Raw genomic sequence first — 16,237 nt, forward strand, 5'->3', positions numbered from 1 at the left:
TGCCGCCATGGATTTCACACTTAGGATGATTGATCCCTGTCCTATTGGGAGGTAATGGGGATATGTTCGCGTATTGTTGCCTGGACAACAATTACCAGCTTGCCCATAGGAGTAAAACTTAACTTTTATTAGATATGTTAATTATGAAAAACTCAAAAACGTGATAAATATGTACAGTGCTATATATGTAATTTAAAAATAGTAGCGTCTGAAAAATTACCAAAAGTACCCGTTTTTCAACAGTAGCAGTGTAGATTAAGGGTATGCTATTCAGCGTAAGTGGCAGAATAAGTATCAAAAGACAGGTACGCACTTATGTGCTGTCTATATGTAGTATCAAGTGACTTCTGTTATTCCACTTTATTAGTACAGCAATAGAAGGGAATATGACAGTGTGTGGCTACAGTTGTGTTCAGATACTGGGGACAGCTCTACTGCTCAGACCGCCGGCCAGTCTTGCAGTGGTTGACCCGTGGGTATCAGGAGATGTGACTTGACTCTGCATCAAGTATTTGTATCAGTGGTATTTGCTTGTCAAACGTGTATTAAACACGATAGCTGATAATTGTAGTTAATAGTGGTTAGATGTTAATTTAAACTGTCACACAGTACAGTCATTGGTGATTGAAAAGCCCTGACTGCATGTTTAGCTTGTCAGAGTCAACTGACACACTGTAACGAAACAGGAGATGAGACACACAATATCGGTTTGCCGCTATAACTGGCGATAATAGCCCAGCGGGGATAGCTGCAACACACGAGATCAGTGTTATAGGTAAAATCCACACACCGTGGTATACCAGAAAAGAGGGAGCGCTATATATCAGTTCGCCGCTATGACTGGCGATACTTGCTCACTGAGAGTGACTACAGGCACCCGAGGCAAGTGCCACCGGGTGGTGGTGGTACACCGAGACAATCGACGGGTGATGACCCGCGATCGCGGTGTATCCCGCTCACTCCTCTGTCTAATATGTCTACACTGTTTTTGAAATGCCGATATACTTCGGCTCTAAGTCTCAGCAAGCTCAGGGTATCAATGGACAGACGCTAGCTATATTAAAATAGTCATGCCTTAAAGACCTAACTAGTTTCACCAACTACGTTGGCTTTCTCAAAGGAGGCATATAGTGATGGATTTCACACTTTGCAGGAGCGTCACTGGAATTTGTGATAAAATATTCATAAGCAAATTGTGGGATTTGTGTAGCACTGCTGGAGAGGTATTGTGTGCTGCATTGTGGGATTAGTTTAGCACTGCTATAGATGTATCATGTGCTGCATTGTGGGATTTGTGTAGCACTGCTGGAGAGGTATTGTGTGCTGCATTGTGGGATTTGTGTAGCACTGCTGGAGAGGTATTGTGTGCTGCATTGTGGGATTTGTGTAGCACTGCTATAGATGTATCATGTGCTGCATTGTGGGATTAGTTTAGCACTGCTGGAGAGGTATTGTGTGCTGCATTGTAGGATTTGTGTAGCACTCCTGGAGAGGTATTGTATGCTGCATTGTGGGATTTGTGTAGCACTGCTGGAGCGGTATTGTGTGCTGCATTGTGGGATTTGTGTAGCACTCCTGGAGAGGTATTGTATGCTGCATTGTGGGATTTGTGTAGCAGTGCTGGAGTGGTATTTTGTGCTGTCTAGTATTTGCCATAGTCCAGTTATTCTCTTCTATTGCATCTACTAGTATGTAAAAGAAAAAGTCCCATGGGTGGGGGAGGAGCAAGAGTCTTCTGTTCGGGACCGTGGAGGAAGGATGCAAGCTAGATAGCTCTCCACAGTGGCCCTATCTGGGCGTTGGCTCTCTGCCAGGTCCCCAAGGGAAGTCTTGGTCAGTCTTAGCCAGAGCCCTGTATGGGAAGGACACAGGACAGCACACTTCTTTACCTGTAACACTCCGAAGTATTATGCACTGTTAAACTTCTCATAAGAGAGGGCTAGCCCGAGATAACCTCAACCCACGCCATGGACAAGGAGAAATCACAGAGCAGGGCAGTATCCATAACAGAACCACAGAGCCAGGAACTGATCCGGACCAAGCAAAGTTTAAGTAGCCAAGGAACTCTGTCTCGCAGCGCAGGTGTCCGCAGGTAATCCTCAGCATTCCACTCAACCCAGGTAATGAGGTCTGGGGCCTGTGTCACTCATTAGGAAGGTTCAACCGACTATATTGATTGATGTCCCCGCCTACGGATGAAGGACTGGGTACGGGTCGACCCGGTGGAGGACTGTGCGTCTATGTGGGGATTCCGCTGTTTCCACCTGGAGTGTATACTGTATAGTGATATATGGCACTGCTGGAGAGGTTTTGTATACTGTATGGTGGCATTTGGCACTGCTGGAGATGTATTTTGTGCTGCATTTTGGTAATTGGCACTGCTGGAGAGGTATTGTGTACAACATTGTGACATTTGTATAGCACTGCTTGAGAGACATTGTGGAAATGACAATTTTTTTGGGGGGGCTGTGCCATAAATGCTGAATCAGTAGAGCTTTGACTGATGGGACCACCATTACCAAGGACAGGAGACACATTTCTGTATTGACTACTGAGGGGTGACCATATGTAAGCCATTATAGTCTATAATAGTTGACAAGAAATACAAAAGCTATGGAATGGGACCTCCATCACATCCAAGACATTTGGGGCATATTTAGAAGAGTTTTCTGGGATATTGACCCAGACCCAATGACCATGTTGCCCCAGTGTCTGCCAGGCATGGCTTTAAACTTTTTGAACTGGTTGTGCTCTGAGCCCTTCAGTCATCTGATCACTGAGGTGATGCCTAGACATGGCACCCCACCAATACGGTATTAAAGAGGTTGTCTAGGATTAAAAACAGAGCTGCTTTTATGCCAGAACAGCACCACCCCTGTCCTCTGGTTGTGTGTGGTATTACTGGAATGATACTGTGGAATGTACAAAAACACTCACAAAACAAACAAACAAACAAACAAACAAAAAACAGGTCTCAATAGCACAACTTACCTTCACATTCAGGGATGTCTTCCACCCATTGACCTGTAGGACCACACACTGTTTTATTAGATCCTTTCACTTTCCATCCTTCTAAGCAGGTAAATTCACAAGTGGAGCCGAAGCCGTTCTCAGCCTGTGGATGGTGACACGTGATGGATCCTTGCTGAGGAGGGCTCAGAGCATTACATGTAACAGCTGGAAGAGAAACATGGAGGTTCTGGCGTCAGGTTATCAAAAAACTCTACAAACTCTACAACCTATAACAAGAGGCCTGTCAGTTGCAATTCAGGTTAGGTCAAGGAGACACATGGTACCTTTCATACAGATGTAGTCAGGGTTAACATGATCCCTGACGCAACAATTGTGTCAGGTTGCTGTGTTAAGTCAATTAGAGTGTCGAGTTAAATGCGTCATTGTGATCAAGTTAACACAGGCTACATCTGTATATCTGTCTGTGGTTCCATAATGAGGGCAGAGGAGCTTCTGCTATGAGGCAACTTGAAGTGGTGGCCTCAGGCACACGCAACACGGTCATCTTCAGCACCTGGTGAACTGGTGGCCACCTGGTTCTGCGTCTGACTCTTTACTGTAAGCACTATATATATATATATATATATATATATATATATATATATATATAAATTTTTTTGGGGGGGGGCCTTTTTCAGTTTGCCTCAGGTAGTAGAGCAGTTTGATTCACCCCTGGCTGAGGGCTATGATGCCTCCTCACTCCCCTTCCCATCCCTATCTTTCCTTAAAGCTTACCTCCCAGCTGATTGTCAGTCAAGCGGGGATGGTGATTGGAGAGGAGGTGAGTCTGCCCCTTTAAATGCATATGAATGCCTCTTGAACTCCTTCTGTGGTATCCCACCACAGTTTTCTTTTTTATCTCTCCTGTGTACCTCTCACCTTAACCTTCAGGTTAAGTGGTGATGAAGGGTACTTTAAAGTTTCACCACTAGTTGTCAGTACCTGTTATGTACCTTTGTATTTCTATGTATTGCACAGCTGAGGAAGGCAATGGGTTACTGTTTTATATAAACCATGTGTTGTTATTGACCAATTGGAGGTGCTTTCTGCTTTTGACTCAGCCTCTTTCCCTCTTTCTTTTGCACACACTCATCACCACCACTCACAGGGAGGTTCACATGTAGGCCCCTGTAGGTAGTCACTTGGTGGAGGAAGTACAGTTCAGTCTTATCCACATTCTCATGGGAGAAAGACACACAGAGCAAGCGTCCCTGCTGTAGCCAAGCCAGGGCCTGGCTTATTCCAAGACCCTTGTCTGGGACCAAACGCAGTCTAGTCTAAGACACCAAAGTGTGCAGATGCAGCATATACTTATACTATATCTACCATGCCGTGAACCAGTCTAAAAAGTGCAGGGCAGTATCCTGGGCACAAGAGGAACTAGCCTGGATAGGACAAAGCTAAAAAGGAAGGTCTACGTATCCTATCTCACAGTGCAGGTAACTGGGACACCCCCAAAACTTAGCTTCACCCAGAAAACCACAGCAGTGGCTTGTATCACCCTATCAGGACGGGTAACTTGACACTGTAGAGCACAAGGTGGTCAGTAGAGATGATCGAACCAGCCGGATTTCTGGTTCGTATGTATCAGAAATCTCGGCGGCTGACTCCCGCTGCCTGCTCCCTCCATGCAGCTGGTGGATACATCGTAGGGAACGCCTGGAAAACTGGGATACAGCCAATGCCAATGGCTGTATACCAGTTTTCCAGGCATTCCTTACGATGTATCCACCCGCTGCAAGGAGGGATCAGAAAGCGGGAGTCAGCCACTGAGATTTCTGATTCATACGAACCAGAAATCCGGATGGTTCGCTCATCTCTAGTGGTCAGACATAGTTTATACACTGGTACAAGTAAAGGTCCCGCGTCTCGGCTGCTGACTGGATGAGCGGGGCTGATATGTCACTGGGAGTTAGGTGCATGTTGTAGGCTCTTTTAAAAACCATCCATTCAACCAAATAGTAAAATCCATATATCTCAAGAATGGGGACACACAGCAACAAAATCAAGACCAAACAAAATTGTTGGAATCATGGAACAGAAAGCTACAAAACGATCCATTTTTTATACTGACCACATACTCATAACTAGCCAATTGAAAGATAATAATAATAATAATAATGATGAACGTAAATTCCTTCGTATGTCATTGATCACATCTTTTGTGCTGACCTCAAAATCGTTGATAATAATTGTCAAGTCTTTCAGTGTAAACACTCATTGTTCACAGTATATAGATACAAACGCAATGACGATCATTCACAGTAAAGATATAGATATAGCAAGGGGGGGTTTGTTCGTTCAGCAGGCTCATAGAAGAGAGTGGTGGGTGACTGCCACTTCTCCAATTCCACGGAAAGACAGGCAGCAGGCCATCGCTATCGTGATCAGGATTTTACAACATGCTAAAAGACAACAATCAGCCGACAAGATCAACTCGAGCTACCACTCGGAACCGGTCGGTAATCGGCCAAGCATGGCCGATAATTGTTTCATTTAATAGGTCCTTAGATTCCCACCACTTACCAGAACAATGTCCCTACCTCCCCAAGTGAATGGAGAAGCAGAGTGCATATGTGGGCTCTGCTCCATTTAATCTCTATATAGAAGTAGAGTAGAGCGCTGAGCATGCCCACTATTTCTCCATTTGTTGCCCCAAAAATCAGCCAGTAATTCCCTATCTATCACCATTCCCATGGTTTGGTGATAGCTTTCAAACTTGGGAAACCCCTTTTTTATGTTTTTTTGGGGAAAAAAACCCTGTTAAACCCTAAAAAGCCATATGTTGCAGTCCTGAACCCCTTCAAAGAAACTACATTTCTTACAACAATAAATAGGACATGAAATGCCGTACTATGTTAGGACCTGAACCAAACATATCTGACTTTCTACAAGACTGAGAACAAAAATAGACGTTTTGGAATATACCTTCACATTCAGGAATCTCTTCCGTCCATTGTCCCGTAGGGCCACACATTGTTTTATTGAATCCTTTTAACGTCCATCCTTCTAAGCAAGAGACTTCACAAGTTGAGCTGAAGCCGTTCTCATCCAATGGGTGATGACATGTGATGGATCCATGATGAGGAGGCCTGAGGGCTTCACATGTAACAGCTGCATAAGAAGCCACTTATTAATATCTTGGACCAATGGCTAGGAGTTTGCCAAACATAGTAGCCAAGCCATATGGAAAAGTGAGGAATATGATATTTCTTTATACCTGTACAGTATGGCTCTGCACTGCTCCACGTCCCAGAAGGGAGACATATGCTCTTATGTGCACCATCAAGGACAAATCCATCAAAACATCCATACTGGCAGGAGGACTGGAAGCTGAAGTTTCCCCATGGATGAGAACAATTCATGTATCCCTGAGACGGAGCTGATAAATCCTGACACTGCACAACTACAAAGAGAGGAAGCAGAAGTGTAACAGGTGGGACTAGTTCTCAATGTTAGTATATTACATAAGTTTGACTATAAGGCTATGTTCACACAATATTTTGGGCCATTTTGAGCTGTAAAACGGCTGTTTTATGGCTCAAAATATGGCTTGCTTTTTAGGCATTTTTTTCTGATGTTCCATGAACTCTCATTTGCCTATGTAGATAGACCCTATATACAGTAGATAGACCCCATACAGATAGATCCTATATAGATAGACCCTATACAGATAGACCCTAATGAGGTCTGTCCGGGGCTCCAGCTGCTTTCATACATAGAAAACAAATCCCCAAACAGCAAAAATAGACCCCCATATTATAGTGCTGCTTTTGACCTGGCGTTTTGTCTCCCTAATATATAGCAGTACGAGAAAGATGTGCTGTTGGACATGCAGGGATATTGGACACATTTCCAAAGGGTTTTTTTGACACATTTTTTTTTTTTTATTTACATTTATAACATGTTTATGAAGTATTTGCACCACTTCTTTGGCACATATTATTTTTAGTTTTTGGCTTAAAACAGGAGTGAGGTGGAATTATCATGAACCCGAATCACATTTAGATTTCCGTTTTATAGCCAGTAAATTTTTTATATATTTAGTTGTTGAAATTATAAGATTTGGCAAACATATAAACCTTACCTAATGCCATAAACCCAGTCATGTATCTGACAAACTTTATTAGCCTCTTTACAAATTAAAATGGAACATAAATGATACAAATGCTAAATATCATGTAGTATAGATTACAAAAAGTAAATGTTACCATATTGACACTGGGGTCCATAAAATCCTGGGTAACAATCACATGTGTAATTGTTGATTGTCTCAATGCATTCTCCATGAGTACCGCATGATAACTGGTGACACGAAGCTAAAAAGAAATACAGTTAAAAAAAAAATCAACTAAAAGTACACAACACAGCTTGAGAAAATAGTAAAAGAGAAAAGATGCCAAATAAAAACAAAGCAGAGAAGGCATCCATAGTGTACGAGTTGGCCCTGAATATCATATCCAGGGGTGTAACTACCACCATAGCAGCCAAAGCAGCTGCTATGGGGCCCGCTGAATCAGGGGCCCAGTGGCCCATTTCTGCAATACACTTGGCTCCATAAACTATCATCATTTGCAGCACCTGGTGGCCTCCTGAGAAGCACTTAGAGTTATGTCTACACTTGACAGCTTCGTAGTCAGTCAGGGTGGGAGGGAATCAAAAGTTTGCTAGAGGGCCCAGCCATTTCCAGTAACGCCCCGATCATATCCCATCCTCTCCTACCTGTGTAACACAGTGCCCTTTTCTTCTTGCGGCATGCATCATCGTTCCACTTTCCAGAATCAATATGACGTTTAATATATATCTCCACACAGTCTTCTTTGTTTCCTTTATTATTCGGTTCTCCCTTACCCCAGTTCGTAGCTTCTTCTGTAAGGGTCTTGTTGGTTCCCACCCAAGTCCACGTGTCGTTGATCTTCCTTATCCCTATCCAGTAGTAACTTGGGTTTTTTGGGATGTTTTCTACCAGGTATTCAATCTCTCTTTTATTCTGAATGGCCACTAGGTCGGTGTAGTTACTCTGACAATAGCTTCGAGCTTGTTCATACGGCAGGGATTGCGTAGAATAGTGATATGTCCAACAATGAACGGTAGACAACATGAATGTGCCTGGAACATAGATGATCATTACATTGCTTATATGCTTGAGAATATTTCATGAATATATTTATATATTTACTTATTTATATCATAAGTCTGTATAATGCATACCTGTACTACTGTTCTTAACTGTATTTAAATTTTTTCAAAAAAATCTAATCTACGATTCATTGTGAAAATAAAAAAATATATATTCAGATGTATTGCTGCTTCTGACTTCGCCATTGAAGTGAATAAGGAAAATACACAAACAAATCATATAAACTGACAAAACTATTAGGGCTAGGGTGTGTAGTTTTGTAAGCTGGCCGCTGCTGGGGGATGATGTACAGTACAGTGCTATAGACGGCATGTGGAGGTACAGGGGGTTACTGATGTACTGAGTTTGCAAGGTGTTATGTGAGCAGAAAGGAAAAAAAACTCTGATTAATACTGATACTAGACATTGGCCAGCAGTTTGCAGGGAAGTGAGACATCTAGTGGCCAACACTTTAGAGCTCATTTTCTGGAGTAAGGAGTCATTTTTGGTAAAAGGATGCTAGGACTTTAAGTTGTTTAAAGTGACAGTGACCATTTAATTAGATTTAATATTCTACACACAATATTCTGGGTGTTGTTTTTTTTTTTTTTTTTTTTTTTTTAATTCAGGGGGTAGCTAAAAATGTTCTATTTCCTGGTTCTATGTGTCTGTAAGGGTTGGGGAGGGGATATCGAGAAGAGAGGTGGTCTCTTTTCTTGATATCCCCTCCCCAACCCTTACAGACACACAGCATTCAGTGACTTCAGGGCAATGATTCAACAACCTATTTGTGAACAGCGGCCGCACAAAACTGACATGTTAGGTTTTCCTGCGGCCGCTAGGGATCCCAGCCGAAGTGTATACTATGTGTATACGCTCCGGCCGGGATTCCCTCTAACTGCAGTGCAATGTAACTTTTCTATTCATCACGGCCCTTGTTGCAAATCGTTCGCTCTGAATGTAATGAGATATGTATTTATTATGATCATTTGTTTAGTCACAGACTAAAATAAATTTTTGTAAAAGCTGAACGTACAGATAATTGAAATGGTGGTAGTAATAATAATAATAATAATAATAATAATAATAATGTATCAATTCTGTGCCTTGTCTTTGTAATAGATGAAAGGGATATTCTATGTACAAAAGATTAACATTACATTATGTATGTGTGACTGCAGTGTATTCTGCTCAGGTCACAGATTAAAAATATGGAATGCTTAAACACACAATCCACCACTCCTTTACTTACCATTACATAGCAGTAAAAATCCAAGTATTCTACCCTTTCTGCAAACACCTCCATATGGGGGGCTTCTTTTTTCTAAATTCTGTGAAAAGATAAAATGCACTTAATGGCTATGTTCACACTACGTAAGTTATGTAACGGCCGTGATCACTACGGAACTTACTTAGTGCTGCCCTCTATGGAATCCCGGCCTAAGTGAATACACATAGGGGGAGATTTATCAAAGGGTGTAAAATTTAGACTGGTGCAAACTGCCCACAGCAACCAATCACAGCTGCTATTTCCTTTCACCAGAGCTGGAAGCTGATCTGTGATTGGTTGCTGTGGGCAGTTTGCACCAGTCTAAATTTTACACACTTTGATAAATCTCCCCCATAGTATACACTCTGTCTGAGATCCCTAGCGGCGCTGCAAAAACCTGACATGTCCGGTTTCTGTGGACGCTATTCACTAAATAGCGGCCGCAGAAAACCTGTCAGTGCACACAATGGAGCGTGCGGCTCCAGCTGCACGCTCCATTGTGTGCAGTGGCGAATTGGGATGCGAGCACGCAGCTTCTGAGCTCACTTCAAAGTGCCACCGGACTCCATGATGTACAGGTACTGCATGGGTCCTTAAGTGACAGGATTCCATGACATATCCGTACGGCATGGATCCTTAAGGGTTAAAAGGAGAAGTCTGGCAAATTTTTTTATTAAAGTATTGTATTGCCCCCCCCCCCCCAAAAAAAAAAGTTATACAAATCACCAATATAAACTTATTTTAGGGAATGCAAATAAAGTGCTTTTTTTCCCGCTGCACTTACTAATGCATCAAGGCTTCACTTCCTGGATAAAATAGTGATGTCACGACCCGACTCCCAGAGCTGTGCGGGCTGTGGCTGCTGGAGAGGATGATGGCAGGGGGACACTGAGGGACACAGGGCACTGGAGGGACACTGAGCATCCCCCTGCCATCATCCTCATCAGCAGCCACAGCCCGCACAGCTCTGGGAGTCGGGTCGTGACATCACCATGTTATCCAGGAAGTGACATCACCATGTTATCCAGGAAGTGACATCACCATGTTATCCAGGAAGTGACATCACCATGTTATCCAGGAAGTGAAGCCTTGATGCAGTAGTAAGTGCAGGAAAAAAAGCACTTTATAAGCATTTCTCGTAATAAGCGTATATTAGTGATTTGCATAACTTTTGGGGGCAATATAATACTTTAATAAATTTTTTCGCTGGACTTCTCCTTTAATAAATGTTCCCTCATGTGTCTAGACATTTCAGAAACTGCCTTTTGAGTGCTGTGCCTCCACTTCTGTGGCATTGAAAAGGTCTGCAGACCCTCATGGGGTGGAGATTGTCAATGTGCACTTCTGAACCAACAGATATATTGGATTTTCATTCTACTTCTTCTAGAAAATGTGAGCACAGCCCAAACAGATTGGCTGAAACTGCCATCTTCCTTCTGTATCTATTCCCCACCTGTTCGTTATGTGTGACTCCACTGTGGATTTTTTTTCGTAACCAATAAAGCATCAAGATGTTTTTATTCCCTTGGTAAAGTGTCGGCTTCTTTTTTTAAGTTAACCTAAGGGTTACCCCCTTCACTCATGTAACACCGGGGATAAGAAAATAGAAGAACCTTATTTCGAAAGAGTTTAAAAGGACACTCCTGCAAACTCTGGTTAGCCAGTAAAAAAGATTTCAGTTCTCAAAGTCTACAAACTTCTCAAAAACATCAGTTTTGATTCTCTATATTGATCTGCCAGGTTGCGGACAGTCAAGAAGTTATTTAGATTTGGTTAGAATGGATTCCCTAAGAGCAGAATCACATCAGGACTGTATCTCTGCGGAGCTTGGTGCGCCCCTCGGCTTGTGCTGTGCGGCTGAGAAGGCGCTGATTTTCTTGAATTTGTTCTGTTTCTGTGTTTTGTTTTGCATTAGTCTGAACACTGGTTTATTTTCTCTGCTCACTTGGTTTCATTGACACCCCCCACTTCACCTGCTGAGTTCTGTCTGGCCACTTCATGGTTAATCTTGTTTTGGTTCTTTCTGTGACTGGCAGGTCTTCCTGCCAGTGGATGTGTTTTGTGGTCAGGAGCCTGTGGTTGAAGATCAGGGGGATGGTCCAATTGTATTCTGGATCAGAACCCTGGCCTCCTATATAACACCCCCAGTGTGTATACTCCTTGCTGGTTATTGAGCTAGTCTCTGCCTGCTTGTGCTATTGTCCGTTCTATATATCTGTTTCTGACCTTTTGGTTTTGTTCCCTGACCTTCCCTGTTTGCAGCCTGCCTCAATCTTTCTGCCCGACTCTGACTATTCTTTAGGATCCAATTTTGTACTTTTGCTGCCCGCGTTGCTGATCAGGCCTGTCTACACTAATCTATTGTGTTTGTCTGTCTGTGTTTTGTGTACCACCTATACCAGAGCAGGGACCACCCTCGTGGTTGTCCGCAGCCGCCTAGGGCTGTCAGTGGCAAATAGGCAGGGGTAGTGGGCGGGAACAGCGCAGGGCTCACTGTCCGTGTCTTTCTGTCTATTCCACTTGTTGCTAGTGATGTTCATAACACCGTGTAGTTTGGGCATCTAATGGAGTTGGTGTCATGGCTGGAAATAATCGGGAGTTTCTTATAATTCATATTCCCTCATAATCTGACATTTTTAAGAGCTGCTAGTTCATGATATTATTGTACCTTGATAGCAATAAACCAAGCTAATAGGATTTATGGAAAGTGTATATACAATGTACTGTCTTCCAAGAACAAAAATAAGTTCAAACGCAAAACAATTGTAGCTTCTTTAAAGTGACACTGTACCCTCAATCTGTCCCCCCCAAACCACTTGCACCTTCTGATAGCTGCTTTTAATCCAAGATTTGTCCTATGGTCCGTTCAGCAGGTGATGCAGTTATTGTCCTAAAAAACAACTTTTAAACTTGCAGCCCTGTGCCAAACGGCCGTGGCCTAAATTGTGTATGCATTAGGCTGGCACAACCTCTCCGTCCCTCCTCTCCGCCCTCCTCATCATTAGGAATGCCCCTAGAACATTTTCTCCTGTCTGAACATTGCACGGGTGCCTTAATGATCCAGCCCATGTGCCGTGCTGACACAGGTGAGGAATAGGAGACAATGTGCCTGGAGCATTCCTAATGATAGAGGGTGGGGAGGAGGGACAGAGAGGGTGTGCCAGCCTAATGCATACACAATCTAGGCCATGGCACAGGGCTGCAAGTTGGGCACAGGGCTGCAAATTTAAAAGTAGTTTTTTAGGACAAAAAAGATTAAAATCAGCTATCCAAAGGTACAAGCGGTTTGGGGCGGGGGGGCAGATTGTGGGTACAGAGTCGCTTTAAGTGATCGGTTGATCGGTATGGCTTTCCTCAAGTACTTGTCTTATTGCAACCACAACTAGCTATATGCTTTAATCAGAAACACATTTTGCATTTATTATTAGTGGGCATGGCGATCGGACTGTGCCCGCTAATAGCCACGGTCCTGGGCTACGAGCGGCACCCGGGACCGTGGCGGTTCAGAGCGTGGCCGCCGTGCGGCCCTGCTCTAAACACATGGAGGCGGCCCTGGATGTACCGATACGTCCAGGGTCGCCTAAGGGTTAATGATGGTTACATCTTATTTTGGGGGTGACTACTACAGGTCCCTTTTAAGCCCGCATTACCCGGAGCTGTCCCTATGCAACCCCAGTTTTAATTTTTTCCAGTTATCACTCATCAGAGGAAGATTTGGTAAAAAATTAATAATAAAAATTATGGGGGAGATTTATCAAACATGGTGTAAAGTAAAACTGGCTCAGTTGCCCCTAGCAACCAATCAGATTCCACCTTTCTTTCCTCACAGACTCTTTGGAGAATGAAAGGTGGAATCTGATTGGTTGCTAGGGGCAACTGAGCCAGTTTCACTTTACACCATGTTTTAAATTTTTTTTAATTTTAATAAAATTCCGAAAATGTTATCAAAAGTTGAAATAATAGAACCCTACAGGTACTCGCACTTTATTTAATATTTTTAAGTTAAATATGACCTTAAATGTACATGAAGCATAAATACTTTTATGGTTTTGTGGAAAATACGTTCAGGAAGCAGTGTTATCTTGGGTTAGCTCAGCACCACACCCTTCTCACCGCTACCGTGAACTCGTAATAATGAAGAAATCAACAACGCAAGTTCACACTTAAAATTATTCGTCAAAAATTTTATGAGCTTCTTATATTATGTTGTTACCATAAGTCGTTGTGTGAACATAGCCTGTATGTGTAATATTAACCTCACTTTAACACATTCCCAGGTGTCTTTGATGGTTCCGGCCCTGTTATGTGGTTACTTTCTGTTGTCTTATTTTCTATCTACCACAATTTTCCAGTAAGATTAGAATCGGTGTTCTCACAGGGAGGGGTTTCGGGTTAGGCTTAGTAGAGAAAGTGTGAAAAGGTTTGCTCCTTATACAGGTATAGTTGATTCTAGATCTAGATTGTCCTAGGGATGTATTGTGTGTTTCACGTTCCAAAAATGATTTAAAGAGAAATCAGTAAATCATGTGATCTTTGTATTACTTGATTTGTGATTAAGAAAATACCGGGGAAAATCTACTATTTATTAAAATAGTGATGCCTTGGATTACGAGCATAATTCATTCTGGAACTGTGTTTGTAATCCAAATCACTCTTAACCCCTAGATGGCCTAGGACGTACGGGTACACCCTGGCCGCCTGTCACCAGACGACCCTGGGCATACCCGTACGTCCTGAGTTGTTTATGTGCTATGAAGCGCGCTCCAGAGCCGGACCCTCACCGGTAATGACAGGCTGCAGAGATCACGCTGCAGCCTGTCATTAACCCCTTAAACTATGCAATCACGTCGCGATCGCTGTGTTTAAGTGTAAGTGACAGAAGCAGCTCCTGTCTCTTACCGATCGGGACCCCCGCAGTGTGACTGCGGGGGTCCCGATCGCTGTATCGAACCGCTGGAGGTCTCATACCTTCCTCCGTGTGGTCTGATCGGTGTACTCTGCTCATTGAGTCTGCCATAGCCAGGCTCAATGAGCAGAGAGCCTATTACACTTATTAATGCTATGCCTATGGCATAGCAGTGATCAGTGTATGCAATCTAATGGTTGCATGTAAAAGTCCCCCAAGGGGACCTAAAAAAGTGTAAAAAAAAAAAAAAAAAAGTAAAAATGTTTTTAAAAATATCCCAAAGCCCCTCCCCCAATAAAAATTAAAATCACCCCCATATCCCATTATACAAATAAAACATGTAAAAAGAAGTAAATAAATAAACATATTATATACCGTAGTGTTCGTAATTGTCCGATCTATTAAAATATAACAATAGTAATTGCGAACGGTGTAAACAAAAAGAGGGAAAAAAGCGCCAGAATTGCTCATTTTTTGTTACATTATACATCCTTTCAGAGGATTGTCAGAGCCAAACGTTGTTTTTTTTAATGTAATTTAAAGTAATTTCTTTCGCTGAATGGATGCTCGAACCCCGTCTTTTGCTGCATTGAGAATCAGGTGTGGGCGGTGCGGATTTAACCAATATAAAATATAATAATAATAATAATAATAATAATAATAATAATAATAATAATAATAATAATAATAATAAAAAATATTAAGTAGGTGTTAACGTTCACATAGAGAGCAGGGCAGGTCCCTGAGAAGAATTTGAATTTCATGGGTTTTTTTTCTTTTCTATTTTTTTTCATATGGGTGCAACTTTCACAGCAGCCTGTTTGGACACGCTGCATATACTGATGGGACATGACACAGATCACAAAACTGCAGAACTTCAAAAGACATTTGACTCCAATTTGTGCAGAGATATTCTCATATGGAATTACCTGTCTGATGAAGCACACATGGTACCATTTTTAAAGTTGAATATATATATAAAGGATTCGTTTTAAGTAGATACCATCTATTGTAAAAATAATAAATCAAACTTATTAGGAAAGTTCAGGTTTTTCTGGAAAATACATATTACCTAATACATATACAATTCCCACCATATAAAAAATCCACCAATTACATGTAATATTAATACATTTTATATTTACATATTAAAAACAGCAATGAAAGAGCTTTTCTGAATGTGTACGGTGGCAGGATAGAGGAAATATTGAACTTCATCAGTCCCATCTCTGTTTTCTTACGACTACATGAAGCCAGAATATTGCTAGGATTTGGGGATGTGATAATGTGCACTCACCATTGCAGTCCTACAGCCGGTATTGTTCTATGGAAACGCCACCCGTAAGGTTTTGTATGACGATTCCTGGTGTGTAAGACTTTTACTGTGACTGTCGCAATTGATCTGATTGAGTTTCCTGCACTGGCACAAGTTGTGTAACAGCCCAGATGTCATCTGTCAGGTGTTGCATTAGGGTATAGGAAATACAGCAGTGACAAAACTTTAACTCTTTGTACTCTTTGTACCTAATTTTGTATTCCCTACCGTTTTGAAGCATTCCAAAATAAGGAGCTAGGCGACTACAGCGACATATGAACCTGCTGATAGTTTTCCTTTAAAATTCCCAGTTTAAGGCTATGTTCACACTACGTAAAAGTATGGGTGTTGTTGCCATCCGCAACAACGGCCGTGCTTTGTACTGGTGAACACACTGCATGTTCTTTTATGGGATCCCGGCCGTAGAATAAACACATCGTATTTTGTACTGGTGAACACACTGCATGTTCTTTTATGGGATCCCGACCGGAGCGTATACACATCGTATACGCTCCGGCCAGGATCACTCGCGGCGCCGCAAAGAACTGGCATGTCATGCCGTAGAAACCCATGTCATTTCACACAATGAAGCGAGCGGCTCCAGCCGCTTGCTTC

General features: G+C 42.4%; 1 protein-coding gene across 1 annotated transcript in view; it reads right to left on the reverse strand.

The window, feature by feature from the left end:
* LOC138789350 (E-selectin-like) overlaps positions 1-15,668 on the reverse strand; it is a 53,487-nt gene extending 37,819 nt beyond the window's left edge. The window contains exons 1-7 of the mRNA XM_069967957.1: positions 15,605-15,668; positions 9,384-9,462; positions 7,735-8,121; positions 7,224-7,331; positions 6,233-6,418; positions 5,941-6,126; positions 2,992-3,177 (exon numbers count right to left, since the gene is read on the reverse strand). Coding sequence (XP_069824058.1) covers positions 2,992-3,177; positions 5,941-6,126; positions 6,233-6,418; positions 7,224-7,331; positions 7,735-8,121; positions 9,384-9,462; positions 15,605-15,607 — 1,135 coding nt within the window. The 5' untranslated portion in view covers positions 15,608-15,668. The remainder of the gene's footprint in view (positions 1-2,991; positions 3,178-5,940; positions 6,127-6,232; positions 6,419-7,223; positions 7,332-7,734; positions 8,122-9,383; positions 9,463-15,604) is intronic.
* Between the last annotated feature and the right edge of the window lie 569 nt (positions 15,669-16,237).

Source organism: Dendropsophus ebraccatus, chromosome 4, assembly GCF_027789765.1.
Source record: "Dendropsophus ebraccatus isolate aDenEbr1 chromosome 4, aDenEbr1.pat, whole genome shotgun sequence".
Classification (NCBI taxonomy): domain Eukaryota; kingdom Metazoa; phylum Chordata; class Amphibia; order Anura; family Hylidae; genus Dendropsophus; species Dendropsophus ebraccatus.